Genomic DNA, 25,390 nt, shown 5'->3' with positions numbered 1-25,390 from the left:
ACATATACACTACCGGTCAAAACTTTTAGAACACCTACTCATTCAAGGTTGTTTTTTGTTTTTTTTAAACTATTTTCTACATTGTAGAATAATAGTGAAGACATCAAAACTATGAAATAACATATGAAATAACACATAATCATGTGGTAAACAAAAAAGTGTTAAAAAAATCAAAATGTATTTGAGATTTGAAATTATTAAATGTAGCCACCCTTTGCCTTGATGACAGCTTTGCACACTCTTGGCATTCTCTCAACCAGCTTCATGAGGTATTCACCTGGAATGCATTTCAATTCACAGGTGTGCCTTGTTAAAAGTGAATTTGTGGAATTTCTTTCTTAATGCATTTGAGCCAATCAGTTGTGTTGTGACAAGGTAGGGGTGGTAAACAGAAGATAGCTCTATTTGGTAAAAGACAGAGTCCATATTATGGCAAGAACAGCTCAAATAAGCAAAGAGAAATGACAGTCCATCATTACTTTAAGACATGAAAGTCAGTCAATCCGGAGAATTTCAAGAACTTTGAAAGTTTCTTCAAGTGCAATCGCAAAAACCATCAAGCGCTATGATGAAACTGGCTCTCATGAGAACCGCCACAGGAAAGGAAGATCCAGAGTTACCTCTGCTGCAGAGGATAAGTTCATTAAGGAGTTACCAGCCTCAGATTGCAGCCCAAATAAATGCTTCACAGAGTTCAAGTAACAGACACATCTCAACATCAACTGTTCAGAGGAGACTACGTGAATCAGGCCTTCGTGGTCGAATTGCTGCAAAGAAACCACGACTAAAGGACACCAATAATAAGAAGAGACTTGCTTGGGCCAAGAAACACGAGCAATGGACATTAGACCGGTGGAAATCTGTCCTTTGGTCTGATGAGTCCAAATTTGAGATTTTTGGTTCCAACCGCTGTGTCTTTGTGAGACGCAGAGTAGTTGAACAGATGATATCCACGTGTGGTTCCCACAGTGAAGCATGGAGGAGGAGGTGTGATGGTGTGGGGGTGCTTTAATGTTGACATTGTCTGTGATTTATTTAGAATTCAAGGCACACTTAACCAGCATGGCTACCACAGCATTCTGCAGCGATACGCCATCCCATCTGGTTTGGGCTTAGTGGGACTATCATTTGTTTTTCCACAGGACAATGACCCAAAACACCCCTCCAGGCTGTGTAATGGCTATTTGACCAAGAAGGAGAGTGATGGAGGGCTGCATCAGATGACCTGGCCTCCACAATCACCCGACCTCCACCCAATTGGGATGGTTTGGGATGAGTTGGACCGTAGAGTGAAGGAACAGCAGCCAACAAGTGCTCAGCATATGTGGGAACTCCTTAAAGACTGTTGGAAAAGCATTCCAAGTGAAGCTGGTTGAGAGAATGCCAAGAGTGTGCAAAGCTGTCATCAAGGCAAAGGGTGGCTACTTTGAAGAGTCTAAAATCTAAAATATATTTGGATTTTTTGGTTACTACATGATTCCATATGTGTTATTTCATAGTTTTGATGTCTTCACTATTATTCTACAATGTAGAAAATATTACAAATTAAGAATAACCCTTCAATGAGTAGGTGTGTCCAAACTTTTGACTGGTACTGTATGTAAGCGGAGTATAGTGTTTGTGACATACTGTACAGTGTGTGTTTGCTTGTGTTTTTTGCGCTCTAGAAAGGTTCACTAGGGTTGCAGAAGTTTCAGATGACAGGACCAACCCTTCGGTAACCCCTTACATCCAACTAACCTTCACCAGACACCCCTCATCTCCCAACCTAGGCACCTCCTGTCCTGACCCGTCACCCCCTCCCCATTCTCCCTGAGGAAATAAAAGTGTTCATGGAGAGAGGATCAGCCACTATCTCTGCTGAAGACCATAGGGTACCATGCCATTGCCAAACTACGCTCCAAGCAGTAACGAAATCATGACTGTGCCAAAGAATGCAGGTAAGGGTTCATGATCTACTCTGTGAGCTTGCATGTGTCAATACATTATGTAATTGAAAGCGGACCAAAACCCTCTCCTCCTCAGTTGAACAGATTTTTAAAGCAAATGTAATAATCATTATCAGTATTACATTAATATAACATTTTATTGGATTTCCCAATAAATTTTAGAAATGACAATTTTTAATATATATTTCACATTTTCAGAAATTAGCATTCAATAATTAATATTCACATTCTCATGAATACATGTTTTGCGTTTTGTTGTGTTATAAATGGTTTTACTTGATCAAACACCAGGCAAATAATGAATCAGTTTTACTTTATTGACATTGTATTGTTATGTCTCAAATGATTCATTGTAGTTTGTCAGTAACTCAACTAAATAATAAATAGGAAATAATTTCATTACCATTGTGTCATTTTTTATAATACTTTTGAGATGACATTGTACCTAGTGAATAGGGAAATTAGGATTATTGTGGCTGATGTATTTCTGAAAATCAAGTTATTCAAGTTCCTATGCCTTCCTCTCACTGAAAACTACATCCAAATATGGAGTAAGTCCAGTGTCGTACTGTGCAATGATGCCAGTGTTGTTTTTCCTGACAACCTCAGTTGCAAAAGGCAAGTGCCTCCAGGCTTTTCTGGGCCGCAGGATTAAGAAACGAGTCGTTGTTTTAAGTTAACAAAGGAACCGACAGCCATTTCACTGTGTCATACTCAAACATACGTTTTAGCACTGGTGTATCTGGCATGGTGGAGTCTATATGTAGGCTATGGGGCATGGTGGAGTCTATATGTAGGCTATGGGGCATGGTGTAGTCTATATGAGGTTATGGGGCACGGTGGAGTCTATATGAGGTTATGGGGCATGGTGTAGTCTATATGTAGGCTACTGTGTGTACTCTGATATTCACACCCTACTTCTTACAGTAGCATTTCTGTGCAGGTTCACTTTTATAAGAGTGTTGTTCAGTTACGGCTAAGCTACTTGGAATCTTAAGTGTTAACTACTGTTTTGGCATATGGACTTTATTATAAGGCTAGCTAAGGAGAGAGACAGACAGACAAAAAATGACAGACAGACAGACAGACAGACAGACAGACAGACAGACAGACAGACAGACAGACAGACAGACAGACAGACAGACAGACAGACAGACAGACAGACAGACAGACAGACAGACAGACAGACAGACAGACAGACAGACAGACAGACAGAGAGAGAGAGAGAGAGAGAGAGAGAGAGAGAGAGAGAGAGAGAGAGAGAGAGAGAGAGAGAGAGAGAGAGAGAGAGAGAGAGAGAGAGAGAGTGCTCATCACTGGGTGTTTATTATGAATGTATGATGTCGATAACATGTTGTTTATTGGCCACCAGTTACAAGCTGTATCATGTTCCTTTGACAGGCCCACTTTGCCAAGTACCTCTCTCCACCTGTCTTGCTGCCAAATCTCTCCCCCATCTCATCAATCAGCTCATCAAACTGTTTCCCCCTCTTCTGACATCACCTCTCCAGACCACAATGTTCCCACCGGATCAAATCCATTCTTTCAGCAGTCAGCTCTCACACAGCCTCACTGGCCCGTTGGCCATGTCAGGTCTCACACCTCATCTGTCTGTCACTTTGTTCCATGAAACTAACCTCTCTGAATGCTTCCATAGATTCCGTCCACTTTTTTTCTATATTTCTCATCCTCTTTCTCACTCTCCAGTTTCCACTCTGTGCTTCTCCATATATCCCTCTGTCCATCCAACCCTGCCATGGATCCTTCACATGTATCCAGACCCAGCCCAGTGTGGCCTCAATGTCCCATCACTCCCTTCTCACTCCCTATCACTGCCATCCTCTGGCTCCCATGGTAATGAAGTGTGAAGTCATGGACAGTAACTCAAGTACCTGGCTGTGAAACACTAAGTTTTATTCATGGCTGTTTGATTCTGTGAAAATCTGACTGCTGATGTTCATATCTGATTGCTTCAGTTCTGACTCATGAAGAATTATATTTCTTCAGATTGCCAGATTTAAATTTAGACAGTTGCATTGCTTTTCGTGACAATGTACTACTAAACATTGATTATTACAAAGTCAATTGGAGCTAGGTCTTCACGGGTCCACCTGGACCCGATATACCCGATTTCGGACCAGGGCCTGATCGGGTTCGGGTCTGAAATTCTAACTTGTCCCTCAGGTCCGGGTTGGGTCCTGTTTGATTGGACCCAGCCACGGCTCTGCATAGCCTCTAGCATATTTATTTTACGCTAATAAGGAGAATTTATTGACTTATAGAAGGCCTAGCCAACATATACTGTAAAGACCTATTTGTTAACCAGAAGAACAACTTGGCTGATTTTTTTTGTCACTCGGACCAGTTAGGGTACGGGTTGGGTCTAGGTCGAGTTGTCCTTGGGTTCATTCTGGTCCTGGTCCAACTTTTTAGACCAGTGAAGACCTCTAATTGGAGCCCATCACATTTCATCTCATGTTGAGAACCTCCCAATGACTTTCTCCTTCTTTTTCTTCAAGAATGCTGTCATGTATCCTCCTGTTGGTTTGTACATCTTTCTGTCCATTCTTTTTCCATCCATCTCCATTTCATCATCGGCATGGAACACAGCAAGTTTTTTTTAGACACTTCATAACAGAGGGCAAAGGGATGGGTCTGAGCTTTGGCGAGCTCCCTTCACCTCTCTCCGTCACATCTCGTGATCTTCCTATCAGTGGAGATCCCGCTGTTCACGAACCCAATCCGGGCAGAGAGCTCCATCTCATCCAGGGGGGTCGCGCAGACCACCGATGAGCACGTCCAACATAAGCAGCTTCTTTTCTACCAGAGGGGTCATCGTCCTGGCCTCTGAAAGGCATCTACAGATGTCCTCAACATGGCCGACTGGCTTTCCTCCAATTACCAGGGAGGAGTCTTCATTTCATTCTCCGATTAGCTTCTGTCCATCCGCAGCACACCTATCATATGTCCTGAATGTCGTTGCTACTGTGAATAAACATCATACTCATCTTCAAAAACATCTCTAGAAATTGACAAATGTTGGTTAAATGGACAAACTTTTCCAAGAACAGAAGAAATCTATTCAAATGCTGTCCCCAATACTGTTGGACTTCCATTCCAATCCTTCCCCTGCCAATTCAATCCCATGATTTCGCAATTAGATTTATGGTTCAATGGATTCCAATGCATTTGACCCGTATGTTTGACCTGAGGTAGTTGTTTGTCATTTTCTGCCACTGTCTCTATGTGCCTGAACATTCATCCACCCGTTTTCTCTTTCTTTAAATGTCTCTATCTCTGTGTCAACTCATCAATCTCTCTGAGTATCTGTTTATCCATCTGTCAATCTGTCCGGGGCTTTGCTGGTGACCCCACTGAGAGCAGCAGGGTATCTGGCTGGGCTTATCCTCCACAGGGGAGCCAGAGCCCACTCATATCCCCCCACCGGGCCCCGCTCATAATAACCAGCCAGGGTGACTCTGGATGTTTTCTGGATGTCAGAAAGTATTCATACCCTTTCCCTTTTTGCAAAAATTTCAAAAAAACTGTTTTTCTTTGTCGTTATGGGGTATTGTGTGTAGATTGATGAGGGAAAAAACTATTTAATCCATTTTAGAATAAGGCTGTTATGTAACAAAATGTGGAAAAAGTCAAGGGGTCTGAATACTTTCCCGAATGCACAGTATACTGCCTGTGTAACATTCTCTTCAAATGAGGATCAGACACTTTTAAAATAGCAAGATTGCCTGTCAAATGCTCCATCACATTACTGTGCTAGCAAAACATTTTAGCAGCCCCCCTCTTGACAGCGTTTTAGAGTTAAGTTCGTGCAATTCCACACATTTTGACACGGGACGTAGAGAAAATTTTGACGTTTTCTGCAATTCTACACATTTTACCATGTGGCAGAGAGACGATTTAGCAATTTTAACTCATTTCATGTAATTGTACTCATTTTGCCATGGGGCGAAGAGACAAAATTGTCTGTTTGACAGCCATTGGCTGTTTGAATTTCCTGCAATTCTATACATTTTTCCATAGGGTGGAGAGAAATGTCTGAGTGAGACTGACTAACAAAATCACTTACTAACAAAATCAATGGGGGCCCCACAGCCGATAATTCGACCATGATTACTAAGTAGCTAGCTGGCCGCTAGACTAATTTGCCAATATACATATGTTTTGCTGACATGGGCTAATTGAGTGACTATCAGTGTCTGACATAACAAGAGAAAAACTGCTGATGCACAACCAAATTTCAAAATTGCACCTTGTGTATTCTACTATTTTAACTTGCAACAGTAGGGCTTATTACATTTTTTTGAGGAGCCGCCAATTGCCCATCCCTGCTTTAAAATGTATATTTAAATCTCTCTACCCTCGCAATGATTCTCCTGAATCCTTTGGTGACACCCTCCATCAATGTCTTACTTTTGCCATCTACTAACTATCCTTGGTTATCCTGTTAGTCGACTCTTGCTATTTTTCTCTGTGTCCCTCCCTCTCCCATCGCTCTGTCCCTATAAGGGAGGATTCCGGAAGAGTATGGGGAGGGATGACGGATTAAGTGACCTGTCATCAAACCCTTTCCTTCCTACTGCCCACATCCCGACTCCCGAGATCAGATGTCCTTCTCCCTTTCTCTCTTGCCAAACCTTCCCTGATCATTACTTCTACTTGTTGTTCAGCACAGTATACATTATATGCATACCTTTCTGTTAAAGTAATTTTAATCTCTTTTGGGCAGTGTACAGCTGTTCAGTCTTCAGGACACATGCAGTGGAGTGTAAGTCACAAACATGGAAGCTTGATTGGAAAGACCAGTGGATCAGAGTTCAGCCAACCACGATGGGAAGTTGTTGAAAGACATCATAACCTCTAAACTGGGCATACAGTAATGTGGCAGCTTCTTTGGTACACATACTTCAAGCAAGGAAGATAGTGAAGTTCTCAGCCTTATTCTTCCTTTGCTCATCCTCCCAGTTTCACTTGGCCTCTACTGATGTTGTAACAAGCTCACATTTACCTCATGGTCATCATCCTGTCGGCTCCCTCTCCGCCACTGGGCAGACACATCGCGAAAGCTGGAGAGTTAGGTTTCCCTCAGACAGGTGCCAGCATGGACTGTCCTGGGCAAAAGAGCTGGGCTAAAAGGACAGACTGGGCAATCCTTCCAGTAATGTGTTGGCAGGGCCACCGTGATCAATGACCAGTTGACCACCTGTCCTCTAAAAAGTAATCCATTGGTGTTAGCAAAGGCCCTGGCTTCCTGCAATGGTGCAGACTGTCAGGAAGAACAATTAAGACATATCGCTCACGCTCTCTGCTATCCCCTCCATCACTGAAAGTTTGCTATCCAGCGACATCCTCAAACACGTGTTTGGGGCATTTGAGACCACGTTGGCATCGCAATGGATGTAGAAAAGAAATGGAAACGTTCACTCTGTACCTAGTTCTCACGTGGGCGGGTGTGTAGGGGTACACGTGCGTACCGGTATCCTATGTGTGCATGTGTGTGTTATCTAAAGAAGAAAATACCCATATCAGTCCCTCCAGGATTTTGGAATTCTGCGAATCTGCATATTATACTAGAGGTTGCAAATTTGACCAATCACCACACTATTACTGTATAAAACAATCAAATCACAGCAATATTACTGCATAAAACTGTTCAATGACCACACTACAAAAAGAAGGCCCGAAATTCTTACCAATCCCAACACTTTGTCCCACAAAAAATGGTTCAATCAAGCCACATAACAAATCCCGCTATGCCCTCAGACGAACCATCAAACAGGCAAAGCGTTAATACAGGACTTTTATGCTCGCTTCGAAGGCAAGCAACACTGAAGCATGCATGAGAGCCCCAGCTGTTATAGACGACTGTGTGATCACGCTCTCCGTAGCCGATGTGAGCAAGACCTTTAAACAGGTCAACATTCACAAAGCCGCGTGGCCAGACGGATTACCAGGACATGTACTCAAAGCATGCGCGGACCAACTGGTAAGTGTCTTTGTTACACCCCTGAAAAAGGGTAGAAAGAATCACGAGTGTGTGATACGGAATGTTTACTCATGGAACGTTTAGTGCAATCATTTTACATAAATAACACATTTTACAGAACAACAGATCTACAGGAACAATAGGTTTGTAGGGTACAAGGCTTATTCAAGTCACAGCAGTATACACAGTAATTCACTGAAACAGATACTAATTTCAATATAACTGTCAAGCACAAAGCTTTAACTCAGTAACCATAACTCAATTTATCAACAGGCAATAAAGTGTTTGAAAAACAATTACACAAATAACGCTGCAAAAAATCTTATTAACAGCGCATTCACAATCGACATAAAATGGCAGCTACGTAGCAGTACCTAGCAGTACGAAGCTAGCTGCAACCGAGCACGGCTCATGTTACTCTGCAAACTTAACTAACTTCTTCAATATGTTACTAAAACAAACCTTAAAACTCTCTTGACATGTTAGCAAGTTATTACATTTAAATTACTCTTTTTAATCATCAATAACGTACCTGAAAAAGGGTAGAAAGAATCACGAGTGTGTGATACGGAATGTTTACTCATGGAACGCTTAGTGCAATGAGAAAAAGACCGCGAATTCTCCGTGAACTTGAGTGGAGACCAGAGCAATCGATCTCAGGCTCATAGATTAAGAGCATTTAGTAGATCACAGATTAACACTTTTATCCACGACAACATAAAGTAATCAACATAACGTTTACACATTCCTCTCACAATTCGTACCCTTTGTATGCTTGACGGATTTTAACAGAATTATATAAATGTTATCAATCTATCAACTAATACTGAATGCATGATCTTCTTAACCTTAGATGTTTTAAGATCCTCACATACTATGAATTTACTAATACTTTTTAATGTATAACAGGCTATTAGTATTTCCTTTAACCTGTCACACTCTCCCCGACAAAATAAATGTTGTCCCAACATTACCAACATTGTCTTCTTCAACAGTCTGTATGCACTGGACCTAGAAAATCCTCTTCTGTAAGGTAGTACTTGAGCAGAGGTCAAGGGTCACAGTTCAAATATAACTAACAAGTTATTCACAGTCCATATCTGTTGACCAGCTGTATGACATAAACAGTCCTTTCTCATACTATTGATCAACAGTCCATCAATTTTAATGATCTAAATGCATAGTCTGCAAATTGTCTCTTGTGACAGTCTGTGAAATCAGTCAGTAGTCCATGGTCAAACATGTCAACTCTGTAGCCTCATGTTTGCTGAAGCCCATACATGTAAGGTGGCTGAAAGTAACATTGCTGTAGTGATGGCAGCCATGGAACCAGTCCTGGTGCAGAGTAGACAGGGAACAACTGTGGCTGTATACTGTAGCAGGAAGGGATACCAAGCTGATCATAGGTGATACGTCTTGGAGGCTGTCTCTCTCTTTGTGGCAGCTGATAGGCTGGTTCCTCAGGTTCAGCAGCATCAGTTAATGAAGGAAAGGCACTTGGTGGACGATCATCAGGCACATTTTCAGCAGGCAAGTTCATCTCCTCAGCAGGCAGGTCTTGAACTGTTGTCTCCTCCCGCCGCTTTTCAACAAGAGGCTGTGCTGGTAGCGTATCAGGGACTGGCACCGCAATTGTCTGTTTCACTGGTGGGGGCCTGTGTTCCCACTCTCTCGCTGGTTCGGCATTCCTCTCCTCAGGTACTGTAGGAGATGTGGGAACCTGTAGCGGCTCATGAAGGTCATATTCATCCCCGCTGTCTTCATCAGAATCTAGAGGATGTGATGCAGGCTGATGTCTCCTTTTTTTCGGACTTTTGTCATCTTTGGTCATTTCTGGTTGTGTCTCAAAAGGTAAGTGGTCACAGGACATGAGCAGGTTTCTGTGCAGGACCCTGGAGCGTCCCCTACCCTTTTCTGGTCTCAATTCATAAATCGGCAGGTCTGAACCCATTTGTCTCACTACTGTGTGAATTGTATCTTCCCAATAGTTACGGAGTTTGCCTGGTCCTCCTCTTGGTGTCAGGTTTTTAATCAGAACTCGCTCGCCAGGCTGTAGCACTGAACTCCTAACTTTAGTGTCATAGTACTTCTTACTTCTTTCAGCAGCTTTCTGAGCATTTTCATTTGCAATGGCGTATGCTTCTTCCATCCCTCGTTTCCAGTTCTCCACGTAGTCTCGATGGTTACTGGAACCTGCCTCCGTGCACAATCCAAAGAGCATATCAACTGGAAGCCTGGGTGATCTCCCAAACAGAAGATAAAATGGTGAATAGCCAGTCACTTCGCAACGGGTGCAGTTATAGGCATAAACCAGTTTGTTCAGAGACTCCTTCCAATTTGACTTTTGTGTCTCAGTTAGTGTCTTTAACATTTGCAACAATGTTCTGTTCATGCGTTCCACTTGACCGTTCCCCATCGGGTGGTAGGGTGTTGTTCTGGACCCCGCCATGCCACTGAGTTTCTTTAACTGATGGAACAACTGATTTTCAAATTCTCCCCCTTGGTCATGGTGGATGCGGGACGGGAACCCAAACTTCAGGGCAAAGTCATTGAAGATGAGATTTGCAGCAGTTTTACCTGACTTTGATGTGGTGGCGTAGGCTTGAGTGAAACGTGTAAAATGATCAACAATCACGAGGATGTACTCATATCCCCCTTTGCATCTGTCGAGATGAAGGAAGTCTATACATACCAGTTCAAATGGCTGTGTTGTCACAATGTTTGTCAGAGGAGCTCTTGTTTCATGAGCTGGCTTTTTCTGCTTGACACAGCTACAAGTTTTAGTCACATAGTGCTCGATGTCAGATTGCATATATGGCCAGAAGAAGCGGTCACGTACTAGTGATACAGTGCGGTCAGTACCTTGGTGTCCCATGTTATTGTGCAACTCTTCCATCACTTTACCTTTGTACTGCTCTGGTAGAACTAACTGCTTGCGGGCTGTAGTGATTCTGTACAGAATGCCATCACTGTCTATTGTCAATTTGTCCCATTCTCTGAATAGGCATTTTGTCTTTGGACTGAATTCCTTTTGCTCTTTAACTGGCGGTTTGAAACCCGACAGTTTGAAATTGAGCACAGGACGGATGACCGGATCAGATTCTTGTGCTTCTCTTATCCCATCTTTTGGGATCGAGCTGGTTGTTGCAGTGGTTGTCTCACCTTCAGCTGATACTGACATAGCTGCAGCTGAAAGTGACCAAGGTACAACAGCCTCTTTCTGTACCTCAACTGCTTGTATCGTGGCGGCAATGGTGTCTGGTGGAAGTTCCTCAGAACATTCTCTCATCAGTGACTCTACATCCAGTGGCATCCTTGACAACGCATCTGCATCACCGTTCTCTCTGCCTGGCCTGTACTTTATTGTGAAGTGGAAATCAGCCAATTCTGAAACCCACCTGGAAGTGGTTGCGTTCAGTTTCGCAGTAGACAGAATGTAGCTGAGCGGGTTGTTATCGCTGTATACAGTGAAGGACGGAGCATAGTACAAATAATCATGGAACTTATCAGTGATTGCCCATTTTAGAGCTAGAAATTCTAGCTTGCCCGAGTGGTAGTGATAGTTCTTCTCAGCTGCTGTTAAGGTTCGAGAGCCATAAGCAATGACCCTAAGCTTCCCATCTTGCTTTTGGTAAAGAACTGCTCCCAAGCCTTGGTGTGACGCATCAGTGTGTACAACAAATGGCTGAGTGAAATCAGGGAAACCTAAGACTGGTGGGTGAAGCAAACACTCAATCAGCTGTTCAAGTGCCTGTTGATGCTGGTCAGTCCACAGGATTGGCTTGTTTGAGGGCACCACATGACTTATTTTCTTTGTTTTTCTTTTCCGTGGGTGGTCAGGTAATTTCTCTGAATCTGCTTTCAGGAGGTCATACAGGCAGCTGGCCCTCCTAGAAAAGTCTTTGATGTACTGTCTGTAGTAAGTGAGTAAACCAAGCATTTGTCTGAGCTGGCCCACAGTCTCTGGTCTGATTTCTTTCAATGCTCTTACTGCTTCAAAATCGGCTGGGTCAACTCGGTTGCCCTCTGCAGACACTACTCTGCCCAAATAACGGACCTGGGGTTTAAAGAGATCACACTTACTTGGTTTGAGTTTAATGCCATACTCTCTGAGACGCTGCAAAACTTTTCGCACATCATTCACATGGCTGTCGAAAGTTTTACTGAAAACAAGCGTGTCGTCCAGATAAGGAATGCAGATGTCATCCCGGAACCCTTCCAAACACTCCTCCATACACCGCTGAAAAGCTGCAGGAGCGTTCATGAGGCCGAATGGCATCCGTATCCACTCATAGAGTCCCCACGGGGTCACAAATGCTGTCAGTGGTCTGCTTTCTTCAGAGATGAACCCCTGGTGATAAGCTTTTCCCTGATCTAAGAGGGAGAACCAGGAATTACCACCTAAACTGTCCATGATGTCTTGGACCCGAGGGATGGGCTGGCGGTCGGGATGTGTCTTTCTGTTCAGGTCTCTGTAATCTATACACAACCGGAGGGTCCCATCCTTCTTACGAACGCACACGACAGGTGAAGAATATGAAGAGTTTGACTTCCTAACCCAGCCCTGGGCTATGAGGTCATAAAGGTAACCCTTCATCTCCTGATACAGTGGCCTGGGCACTGACATGTATGTGCGCTTGACTGGTTCAGAGTCCTTTAGAGAAATAGTCATTTTCAATCGTTCAATGCAGCCAATGTCATTGTCTGATCTGGAGAAGGAGTGACACTCTTCTCTAAGCATTTGCCTAACAACCTCTCTCTGCTCTTCGGTTAGGTGAGTTAAACCTACTGGTGGATCCCACTGTTCGGTAGCAGTACATGGGGTTCGAACGCTGGTGTGATTCACTGTGGCTGGGGTGACAGTTTTTTCAAAGACTTGGGCAGGTAACACAGTCATAATGGTTTGTACTGTACCGATTATTGTGCGTCCTAGCAGGGCAATGTCGTGGTCAGTGGGGTTAGAGACATCAAGCCTGATAACTGGAAAAACACCTTTCCTGACTCTGACTAGTGTGTCAAAGAACTCAAGGTCGTCTGGCCACTGCGGGTTCAGGTCTGGCTGGAAAAGCATTGTCATGTCCTCTTTGAAAGGCTGGGAAGCTACACGGCACTCAATCTGAATGCTACTGTGTTTTGGTACAGCAACCTTCTCTTTCTTGGTTTTCACTGCGTATTCATCTGTCTGTTCTGCGCTAACAGCCTGTATAAAAGCACTCACCTTGTTTCTTTTGAGGCTTGGGAAAGCTGTTTTTATTGTACTGTATCGTTTAGTCTTTTCGGTCATTGTCAGGATGTGCTCGATAACATTGAAACCTATGATGGGATGAGATAGGTGACAGCCTTTCATTACCAGCACTGGGATGATCAGTTCCTTTGTTTCGTCAGTTTCAGAGGCTAGCCGAAAAGTTGTTTCAATCCGTCCCAGGTACGGCATTTCAGTCCCATTTGCTGCAGTCAACCTGAGATCAGCAGGTGAGTCCAGGATTTCTGAAACATCTCTCAGCCTTGCGTTTCGGAGAGATTCCTCTTTCCATCGTTCATCAATGACCGATACCTGAGAGCCTGTGTCCCATAGAGCTTGGAGGTGGTGGCGATTCAGGTGACACTCAATAAGGCACTGTCTGCCGACTAGCGACGTGACCTTACGGGGGTGGCGACCTTGAGCTAGGGATGGTAAGGAGTGGGCATTTTCCTCTGTGCAGGAAAACCTTTCACTGGTAGAGTTAATTTTCAGGTGAGTGCATTTTTCCTTATGTTTAATCCAATGTTGGTTTTGACATACTTTGGAACAGTACAGTGTCTCTTTACATGATGAACATTGTTTCAGGTTCTCAAATGCATCCTCTCTGGCACAATTTGCACATTTCTGGGACTTTTTGGTAGCTACGGTTAACACTCGTCCCTCAGCGGTAACCTTTCCCCGTTTAAATGGGCCTCCCTTGATGGTCTGACTCCCCGGATTTTACATCCAGCTTGAAAATGTTCTCCACTCCCACATCGGAAGCAGTGGGTGCAGCGTGCATCTGTTCTGGCCTGCTGGCAGACAAAACACCTCCTTGGAGCTTGAGCAGAGCGGTTGGCATACCGGTTAGGTGCATATTGATGCTGCGCAGGGTCAGGTGCTTGGGACTGGCTGTAGTTGCTGTAATACTGCTGCTGGGACACAGGTGGCTGGGGGTCCCTATCTGGCCTCCTAACTGGAGGTGGGGCATAGGCACAAGGCGGTGACCGAAACATAGGCTGCTGTAATGTCTCCTTAATCTGAGCAATCTCTGCACTGAGACCTTTTAGAGAAGCTACACCTGTCTTAAGTTCAGCTAACTCTGTTAACAGTTCTGCGGGTATCTTAACGTCGGCTTCCTTCACAGGACACTTTGTGGATGGCGTATCTTCAAACTGGACTACACTTACAGTTGTAGCAGGCTGTGGGGCATGAAACCTCTTTTTGTTTCGTCTTTCTATCTCATTAGCACAAGCAATGTTATGCTTCTCTAGCAAAACCTCATCTGATGTTTCGCTATCTAGCAGGAGAGGCTGCATGTCTATCCTGATACTGTCACTCTGGAGACCTGTAAGGACTGTGTGTAAACACATGCGCTGGACTAGAGCAGGGTCATACTTAAGCCCTGATTCTGACTCCTGGGATGCAAACAGTACTTTTTGCCTCAAATCTAAGACGCGCATCAGGAAGCTTTGAGGGGTCTCCTTGCTATGCTGTGCTTCTGAAGCTAGCTGTTTGTAAAGCTCTGTTGCACTCTTCTCTTGGAAGTGGGAACGCAGGATACATCTAAGTGTGGTAAGCGTTAGCTGGGGTTTACCTTCCAAGTAACTGCGTAGCTGTGAGCCTGGAGAAATAGCCCTGACTACTGCATCTACTATTTCTACCTCAGGATAGCCTCTGTTAAGTCCGCTCTCGATCTGATGGGCAAGGCTGGAAAAAATCAGTTTATCTTTCTGGCCCGGTTCACCTATCTGACCAGAAATTTTTAACTCTTTGCGCCAGTATGAGCTGGGCTGTGCATTGGGTGAGAGCAGCACGCTCCCCTGAAGATTGGCATGGGGTTGGGGCTGACGCAGAGAATCACTGGCTTTGGCTGCAGTAATCTGCTCAGTTCCCACCCTTTGTTGTGGGGTTACAGTTCTCAGTTCCTCTATTCTGTGATGTGTTCCGGCTGTTTCAATATCATGGTCAGTTTGCCATGTTTTGTTATCTATGCCACTGATCATCTCTGTCATTGTCTCTTTAAGTAGCAACAATTCCGACATGCCGCCATCTTCTAACTCTGCAACTTCCTCTCTTTCAAGGAACATCATAATGTGAGTCATCAATGATATGCGGGATTTGTCTTGAACATTTCTTATCTGTTCGCCTGATATGTCAAGGGAATCACATATCTCTAGTAACTTGTCTTTAGTCAGGGTGTGCAATTCTCCTACTACCTCTTCCTGTAGTTCTTCCAAGGCGGTTGTCATGTTGACAGAACAGGAGGAACTTTTACTGTGCAGGAGTTGACTCTGAATTAGATGGTCCTTACTGTCTCTGATGGTCGATCAATGGCCTCAGTTGACACGTACTTAACCACCAACTTCCAGCTCTCCTCGAACAGCAACACTTTCCTCACTGCAGCCTGCCTGAGTTATTATGTGGGGATTTAGCTGGCTCGGAATTCAGCAACCAGGATGTGGAAACTGGACATCTGAGCAGCAATCTCAGCGGAGCCTCCAAAAATGTTACACCCCTGAAAAAGGGTAGAAAGAATCACGAGTGTGTGATACGGAATGTTTACTCATGGAACGTTTAGTGCAATCATTTTACATAAATAACACATTTTACAGAACAACAGATCTACAGGAACAATAGGTTTGTAGGGTACAAGGCTTATTCAAGTCACAGCAGTATACACAGTAATTCACTGAAACAGATACTAATTTCAATATAACTGTCAAGCACAAAGCTTTAACTCAGTAACCATAACTCAATTTATCAACAGGCAATAAAGTGTTTGAAAAACAATTACACAAATAACGCTGCAAAAAATCTTATTAACAGCGCATTCACAATCGACATAAAATGGCAGCTACGTAGCAGTACCTAGCAGTACGAAGCTAGCTGCAACCGAGCACGGCTCATGTTACTCTGCAAACTTAACTAACTTCTTCAATATGTTACTAAAACAAACCTTAAAACTCTCTTGACATGTTAGCAAGTTATTACATTTAAATTACTCTTTTTAATCATCAATAACGTACCTGAAAAAGGGTAGAAAGAATCACGAGTGTGTGATACGGAATGTTTACTCATGGAACGTTTAGTGCAATGAGAAAAAGACCGCGAATTCTCCGTGAACTTGAGTGGAGACCAGAGCAATCGATCTCAGGCTCATAGATTAAGAGCATTTAGTAGATCACAGATTAACACTTTTATCCACGACAACATAAAGTAATCAACATAACGTTTACACATTCCTCTCACAATTCGTACCCTTTGTATGCTTGACGGATTTTAACAGAATTATATAAATGTTATCAATCTATCAACTAATACTGAATGCATGATCTTCTTAACCTTAGATGTTTTAAGATCCTCACATACTATGAATTTACTAATACTTTTTAATGTATAACAGGCTATTAGTATTTCCTTTAACCTGTCACATCTTCACTGACATTTTCAACCTCTCCCTGACTGAGTCTAATACCTACATGTTTCAAACAGACCATCATGGTCCCTGTGCCCAAGAAAGCGAAGGTAACCTGCCTAAATGATTACCGCCCCGTAGCACTCACGTCGGTAGCCATGAAGTGCTTTGAAAAGCTGGTCATGGCACACATCAACACCATCATGTCGGAAACCCTAGACCTACTCCAATTCACATACCGCCCTAACAGATCCACAGATGACGCAATCTCAATCGCACTCCACACTGCCCTTTCCCACCTGGACAAAAGGGACACCTATGTGAGAATGGTGTTCATTGACAACAGCTCAGTGTTTAACACCATAGTGCCCACAAAGCTCATCACTAAGCTAAGGACCCTGGAACTAAACACCTCCCTCTGCAACTGGATCCTGGACTTCCTGACGGGCTGCCCCCAAAGATGAGACAGTCTATAGGGAGAAGGTCAGAGACCTGGCAGTGTAGTGCCAGGAAAACACCCTCTCCCTCAACGTGAACAAGACAAAGGAGCTCGTGGACTAAAGGAAAAGGAGGGCCGAACAGGCCCCCGTTAACATCGACGGGCTGAAGTGGAGCGGGTCGAGAGTTTAAAGTTCCTGGTCATGGTCTAAACACATCAAGGCAGTTGTGAAGAGGGCATGACAACACCTTTTCCCCTCAGGAGAATGAAAAGATTTAGCATGGGTCCCCAGATCCTCAAAAAGTTCTACAGCTGCACCATCGAGAGCATCCTGACGGGTTGCATCACTGCCTGGTATGGCAACTGCTCAGCATCTGACCGTAAGGCGCTACAGAGGGTAGTGCGTACGGCCCAGTACATCACTGGGGCCAAGCTTCCTGACATCCAGGACCTATATACTAAGCGGTGTCAGAGGAAGGCCCCAAAAATTGTCAAAGACTCCAGTCACCCAAGTCATAGACTGTTCTCTCTGCTACCGCACGGCAAGCGGTACCGGAGCGCCATGTTTAGGACCAAAAGGCTCCTTAACAGCTTCAACCCCCAAGCCATAAGACTGCTGAACAATTAATCAAATGGCCACCCGGACTATTTACATTGACTCCCTCCCTTTGTTTTATACTGTTGCTACTCACTGTTTATTATCTATGCACAGTCACTTTACAAATTACCTCGACTAACCTGTACCCTCCCACATTGACTCGGTACTGGTACCCCCTGTATATAGATTGCCACGTTATTGTTATGTCATTTTCTTGTGTTACTTTTTAATTCAAATTATTATAATTTTTTTTACTTTATTTAGTAAATATTTTCTTAACTCTATTTCTTGAACTGCATTGTTGGTTAAGGGCTTGTAATTAAGCATTTCACAGTAAGGTGTTACCGAATACCTGTTGTATTCGGCGCATGTTACAATTTTTATTTTATTTGACATGTCAACAAACTTTTACCGCAGTCAGTGCATTTTCAAACCTATGGTTGACTTCTTCTGAGCCCTGGTACAGATAACATGAATTTGTGCGTGAATGGGTCCCTTGAGAGATACTGGTAGATGAAAAGTAAGAGTCCACAAAACCCAGTGAACTTGAAATAAATGAAGAACAGGACTCAAGTATCTGAGAACACCCTTGTATTGTAAGCCATCACAAGGTATCACAATACATATTTGGACCAATCAAAATGACATGAACAAAGCCACATTTGGCATAACTTTGGACCACATTTGCAACAACTTCCGCTTTACTGTTTCATTGACATTTCGCAATGAGTTATCTAAGTATAAAAAACATTTACTGCAAATCAAGCATATACCTGATGACCAAACTGTCAACCGCTGGCATGTCAAAGAGGTACAGTGCCTTGCAAAAGTATTCACCCCCTTGGTGAATACTTTTCCTATTTTGTTGCATTACAACCTATAATTTAAATATATTTTTTATTTGGATTACATGTAATGGACATACACAAAATAGTTCAAATTGGTGAAATGAAATGGAAAAAAAACCTTGTTTAAAAAAATTCAAAAAAATAAAAAACGGAAAAGTGGTGTGTGCATATGTATTCACCCCCTTTGCTATGAAGCCCCTAAATAAGATCTGGTGCAACCAATTACCTTCAGAAGTCACATATTTAATTAAATAAAGTCCACCTGTGTGCAATCTAAGTGTCACATGATCTCAGAATATATACACCTGTTCCGAAAGGCCCCAGAGTCTGCAACACCACTAAGCAAGGGACACCAAGGAGCTCTCCAAATAGTTCAGGGACAAATTCTTGAGGGAAACCTGTTTCAGTCTTCCAGAGATTTGAGATTGGGATGGAGATTCACCTTTCAGCAGGACAATGACCCTAAGCATTGTCATGACGTTGCCTGTTTAGGTACATAAAGCCCATCCCCCTCTCCCTGCCACTCCCTGCCTCCCCCTTTCCTTCTTCAACCCATGCTGTGGTCACAGAGAGACGTCGTAAATTCCTGAGAATCTCCTCATGGCCAAACAGTATTAGAGAGAGGGTAAACTTTCAGGACAAAGGGTTTTCTTCCACCTCACAGAACTTGAGGTACGAACAGATTTCATGTTCCTGCAAAAGTATAAAAGATCGGTGAAGATTCCAGCTATTAACCGGTCCATTTGTCACAATGTGGGAAACTCATGGGAGACTGTGTGGCTACATTACAATACCGCTGTTTGTATAATAACCTCAGATATGAGGTTTACATCTGTTTGTTGTATAAAATGAATGAGTGAGTATGATACTGTTTGTATAATTGTGTAATATGATTTTGGACTGTTTAATGAAGAAAAATACAAATCCCTTTTGATTTGAACTAAATCCAAGGACCGCCCCTGAGCCCAGTTAGGGTCAGACATCCTGGGACAGCCCCTTTCTGCAATTCCGAATAAAACCCAACTTTGAGAAATTATCAGCAGACCATGTTTTTTCTCCCTAGGAGGAGAACGAAAGTTAAGTACCATTGCTGAATCTTTAACCATACCACGTGGTTAAACTCTTAGACGAATAAGAACAAGTCTTTGATATTGACTACTAGTCTGCAGCTAGGAATTCGGTATAATTGAACGCGAAGAAAGACAACCGCCGAAACATCCATTCTATAATGAATGTCACTCTGAACTATCCACAATAACCAAGACAGAGGCAGACGAAACTCTCCAACAGAAACTAACTTTTCTCCAGCGATCAAGACGACACACTGAGCGTAAATATATATATATTGATTGCAATTGTTCCCGAATGAGTGAGCGTTCATGTGTAAAGGATTAGCATGTCAATTGTTATAATTATGAACTCTGTGGTGACGTCTTAGTCGAACCCCAATTTTCCCTTTGTCTAACAAGCCGCCATGCCGGTTCAGCCCACTAGGGCATATTTCTCCCATCATTTCATGTAACCATTTTAAGTTTGTTTGTTTGTTTATGCATTTCTGTGAATTACTTAGTTAGTAATAAATAAATGATTTAAAACAATTGATGTATGGATGACTCATAGTGAAGACTGGGTTCGTGCAGATAACCAACAATTTACGATGTTTGGAATGAGACTAACGTGAGGTAAAATAAATAAATCATTAATCAGAAGACTATTGATCAGATATGAAAATATCTGAAAGGTTATATTGGGAAATTATAACTTTGTAATCTGACTACTTTCCCTGGTGCTCCCAAAATTCATAGTTAATTAGTTACGTTATTAATCAGTTGATCGCGTAATCCCTAATTACAGGAATCTTTGATATAAACTATAAGCCTTCAATTTAATGATAGCAAAGACACGACAGCATACTGCTAAAGCAACACTTGAGTGGTAGGGAAAACATTTAAATGTCTTGGAATGGCCTAGTCAAAGCCCAGACCTCAATCCAATTGAGAATCTGTGGTATGATTTAAATATTGCTGTACACCAGCGGAACCCATCCAACTTGAAGGAGCTGGAGCAGTTTTGCCTTGAAGAATGGGCAAAAAACCCAGTGGCTAGATGTGCCAAGCTTATAGAGACATACCCCAAGAGACTTGCAGCTGTAATTGCTGCAAAAGGTGGCTCTACAAAGTATTGACTTTGGGGGGGGAATAGTTACGCACGCTCAAGTTTTCAGTTTTTTTGTTATTTCTTGTTTGTTTCACAATAAAAAATATTTTGCATCTTCAAAGTAGTAGGCATGTTATGTAAATCAAATGATACAACCCCCCCCAAAAAATCTATTTTTATTCCAGGTTGTAGGGCAACAAAATAGGAAAAATTCCAAGGGGGGTGAATACTTTCGCATGCCACTGTATATCAAGTAACTTTAATGTGAACCTTGTTGAGGCAATTAAAACAGATTAAGTCTGATAGGTGAGAATGAGCGATGAGCTGAAACGAGATGGATGGCCCTGTGAAAATCAAGTAATTTGAGCTAATGTCGCCCATAGACGAAAGGAGACTGACGGACGGTGACAGTCCGAGTGGAAACAGCAATAGCACCCAGTTTTCTGAGAAAGTGAGATGACAAATGAATGGACAGGAGGGAGAACCAGAGATTAAACAACAGTCGGAGTACTTCAGCAACAGAGACAAATATGCTCTCAGTGTTGTGAAATAACGTCCATCACACACAACTTGTAATCTTATAACGGCCTGACCCCTGGTGTCAGCGGTGATGTGTGTCCTTAGCGGATGTAAAGCCGTAACCCAAACCTGGACTGGTATGGGTAAACTACATTAATCAGTGCTAAGAAAAAAGAATAGCATACACACTCCAAAGTGATATACGGCATTATACGGCATTAAGGTAAATAGTGGAAGGGAGGGGGGATGAAGGGAGAGAGTGACAGGAGCAGGGAGATAGAGGCAAGGGAAGGAGAGATGAAGAGAAGGAAGGGAGAGAAGGAATAATGGACACTAACTGCACCTAGCACAACCTCTACAAACTGCACCTAGCACAACCTCTACAAACTGCAACTAGCACAACCTCTACTAACTGCAGCTAGCACAACCTCTACAAACGGTACCTAGCACAACCTCTACAAACTGCACCTAGCACAACCTCTACAAACTGCACCTAGCACAACCTCTACAAACTGCAACTAGCACAACCTCTACTAACTGCAACTATCACAACCTCTACAAACTGCACCTAGCACAACCTCTACAAACTGCACCTAGCACAACCTCTACAAACTGCAACTAGCACAACCTCTACTAACTGCAGCTAGCACAACCTCTACAAACGGTACCTAGCACAACCTCTACAAACTGCACCTAGCACAACCTCTGCAAATGCACAGTGAATAAATACATAACAACAATCTGACACAAGATCATTTTCTATTTGGGAAAGATAATTCATTTTTTGCCTCTTTTCTGTAGGAAGAAAATCCCAGGCAGCTCCTGCAGGTATGATTTCTGTAATACTGAATGTATAAGTACTGAAAAGCCTTTGTAAATCCTGACTAACAATGGCATCCCAGGAATTACATTAGACCGGTGGTGTAATTCAAACTGGATTATCTCATCAGTATACTGTTAATGGATTTCACACTTTATCTCTCTCTCTCCTCATAACAGAGGTGCCGCCGGTGTATGAACCCAATATTCATGATCCCACCGCCAGGGCTGACCTCATGAAATGTAAGGCCATGTAATTGGCTCTTTATCACTTTGGGCCTCACTCTCTGTAATGCATTTGATGCTAAATCCTGCTTGCCCACAGCCTATACAATGTTGAAATGCACAATTATGACCTGGCTTACATTATATCCGCTTTACGGCCTACACACAAGAGATTGTACATATCTCATTAATATCACAGTACTCATCTGACCTTATGTTTTCCGACCCTTTCATCTTATCCATATTCATCCAACCACTCAACTCAATTCCTCTCTCTTGACCTCATCGTTTCTCTTTCTCCCCTCAGACTGGATCCCCCTCTCCCTGGATGACAAAACGGCCCAGAAGCTGCTGTGGATATCCGAGAGCAACCTCAAGGTGTTGCGTATGTCAGAGGAGGTGTGTCCATACCCCATGAGACCGGAGAGATATGAGCATTCGCCACAGGTTGGTCTGCCATCCTCAGTTACAGGGCACACATCATAGTGTCAGGTCAGCGGAGTCAATCACCACCTTCCGGAAACACCTGAAACACCACCTCTTTAAGGAATACCTAGAATAGGATAAAGTAATCCTTCTAACCCCCCCCCCCCCCCCCCCTTAAAAGAGTTAGATGCACTATTGTAAAGTGGTTGTTCCACTGGATATCATAAGGTGAATGCACCAACTTGTAAGTCGCTCTGGATAAGAGCGTCTGCTAAATGACTTAAATGTAAATAGTGCCATTGTGTAACTAAAGTGTGCCCACCGTTTTGGACATGCCATCAGCGCATGCCTGGCTCTAAAACATCTCTAATCTACCCTTTCTACTATCCACTCTCGACTCTGTGCAGGTGCTGTGTAAGGAGGGTCTGTTGGGGCAGAGAGGATACTGGGAGGTGGACTATGGCGGCTGGGTGGTGATTGGTGCAGTGTACGAGAGCATTGACCGGAAGAATGGGCCATGTGGGCTGGGGGAGAACGAAAGCTCATGGGGTGCAGGCTGGGCCGGCTCCTGCTACCACGTCTGGCACAACGGGGAGAAAGTGGAGGTCAAGCTCCCTTTGTGCAACACCATGAGCATATACCTGGACCAGCCCGCTGGCATCATCAAATTCTTCATCGTGGAAGGAGAAGGGGAGGCGGAGAAGGCGGTGCGACTGATACACAAGTTCAAAATTGACCTCAAAGAGAAGATTCTGCCTTGTTTCTGGGTTGGCAGTAAATCCTTCTGTTGGATCCGGAAGAAAGAGAGACAGTAACAAGAAGGGTGTAGGAAAGGAGAGATGGAATAACGGGTCAGGGAATTTGTAAGAGAGGGAGGTAAAGTGAACGAGAAGATATATGTTTCAAATATTTGGAGAACAAGTACTGGTGTCAGAATGCAGAATTGAAGCAGAGAATAATGGAATTTTCACAACATGAAATCAGTTGTAATCTGTAAGATTCACATCATGTCTATGGTTTTAAGTGTTGCTGTTATCCCTCTGTTGCATGAGGACAACATACATATGAATTACTAGGTTATATTATAATATTTAGAATGACAATTATATTGACTATTACTATTTATTAGTACTGTCAGTAGTTTTTGTTACAGCACTAGTTTGTTAGTGTTAAAGTAGGGTGTGTAGTTTAAATTCATAGCTTGTATCATTTTATATCTGATTGAACCATGGTCATGTATGAATGTGATGAATAAATACAACTGTGTAACAGTAGAGTTCAACTATTTATACAGAAAAAATCTATATAAACACAACATGCAAAAATTTCAACGATTTTACTGAGTTACAGTTCATATAAGGAAATCATTCAATTGAAATAAATTCATTAGGCCCTAATCTATGGATTTCACATGACTGGGAATACAGATATGCATCTGTTGGTCACAGATACCTTTAAAAAAGGTAGGGGAGTGTATCAAAAAGTATCTGGTGTGACCACCATTTGCCTCATGCAGCGCGACACATCTCCTTCGCATAGAGTTGATCAGGCTGTTGATTGGGGCCTGTGGAATGTTGTCCCACTCCTCTTCAATGGCTGTGCAAAGTTGCCGGATATTGGCAGGAACCGGAACACGCTGTCGTACACGATCCAGAGCATCCCAAACATACTCAATGGGTGACATGTCTGGTGAGTATGCAGGCCATGGAAAAACTGGGACATTTTCAGCTTCCAGGAATTGTTTACAGATCCTTGCAACCATGGGGCAATGCATTATCATGCTGAAACATGGCTGTGGATGAATGGCACGACAATGGACCTCAGGGTCTCCTCACAGTATCTCTATGCATTAAAATTGCCATAGATAAAATGCAATTGTGTTCGTTGTGCGTAGTTTATGCCTGCCCATACAATAACCCCACCATGGGGCACTCGGTTCACAACGTTGACATCAGCTCATCCACACAAAGCCATAAACACTGTCTGCCGTCTGCCCGGTATAGTTGATACCGGGATTCATCCATGAAGAGCATACTTCTCCTGCGTGCCAGTGGCCGTTGAAGGTTAGCATTTACCTACTTTAGTCAGTCAGGTCAAGACCCTGGTAAGAATGACAAGCACGCAGATGAGCTTCCCTGAGATGGTTTCTGACATAAATTATTCGGTTGTGCAAAGCCACAGTTTCATCAGTTGTCCGGTAGCCGGTCTCAGACGATCCCGTAGGTGAAGGAGCCAGATGTGGAGGTGATGGGCTGGCGTGGTTACATGTGGTCTGCAGTTGTGAGGCCGGTTGGACGTGGTTACATGTGGTCTGCAGTTGTGAGGCCGGTTGGACGTGGTTACATGTGGTCTGCAGTTGTGAGGCCGGTTGGACGTGGTTACATGTGGTCTGCAGTTGTGAGGCCGGTTGGACGTGGTTACATGTGGTCTGCAGTTGTGAGGCCGGTTGGACGTGGTTACATGTGGTCTGCAGTTGTGAGGCCGGTTGGACGTGGTTACATGTGGTCTGCAGTTGTGAGGCCGGTTGGACGTGGTTACATGTGGTCTGCAGTTGTGAGGCCGGTTGGACGTGGTTACATGTGGTCTGCAGTTGTGAGGCCGGTTGGACGTGGTTACATGTGGTCTGCAGTTGTGAGGCCGGTTGGACGTGGTTACATGTGGTCTGCAGTTGTGAGGCCGGTTGGACGTGGTTACATGTGGTCTGCAGTTGTGAGGCCGGTTGGACGTGGTTACATGTGGTCTGCAGTTGTGAGGACGGTTGGACGTG

At 43.5% G+C, this 25,390-nt stretch overlaps 1 protein-coding gene across 1 annotated transcript; it reads left to right on the top strand.

The window, feature by feature from the left end:
- The first annotated feature begins 1,827 nt into the window (after positions 1-1,827).
- LOC139565051 (tripartite motif-containing protein 16-like) lies at positions 1,828-23,897 on the top strand. The gene is made up of 5 exons (XM_071385073.1): positions 1,828-1,940; positions 21,955-21,981; positions 22,153-22,215; positions 22,505-22,644; positions 23,031-23,897. The coding sequence occupies exons 1-5, from the start codon at positions 1,880-1,882 to the stop codon at positions 23,436-23,438; spliced, it is 699 nt and encodes a 232-aa protein (XP_071241174.1). The 5' UTR covers positions 1,828-1,879; the 3' UTR covers positions 23,439-23,897.
- Positions 23,898-25,390: the final 1,493 nt, after the last annotated feature.

This window comes from Salvelinus alpinus, chromosome 36 (assembly GCF_045679555.1).
Source record: "Salvelinus alpinus chromosome 36, SLU_Salpinus.1, whole genome shotgun sequence".
Lineage (NCBI taxonomy): Eukaryota > Metazoa > Chordata > Actinopteri > Salmoniformes > Salmonidae > Salvelinus > Salvelinus alpinus.
Note: the sequence above shows the minus strand (reverse complement) of the source record. Positions and strands in the feature narration are given on the sequence as shown.

Bases quoted from the DNA above. Each gene is read 5' to 3' on its own strand.
- LOC139565051 (XM_071385073.1), top strand. From the start codon at position 1,880: ATGCCATTGCCAAACTACGCTCCAAGCAGTAACGAAATCATGACTGTG. The intron at 21,982-22,152 runs GTATGATTTCTG...TCCTCATAACAG, and splicing joins ATCCCAGGCAGCTCCTGCAG to AGGTGCCGCCGGTGTATGAA. The intron at 22,645-23,030 runs GTTGGTCTGCCA...GACTCTGTGCAG, and splicing joins GATATGAGCATTCGCCACAG to GTGCTGTGTAAGGAGGGTCT.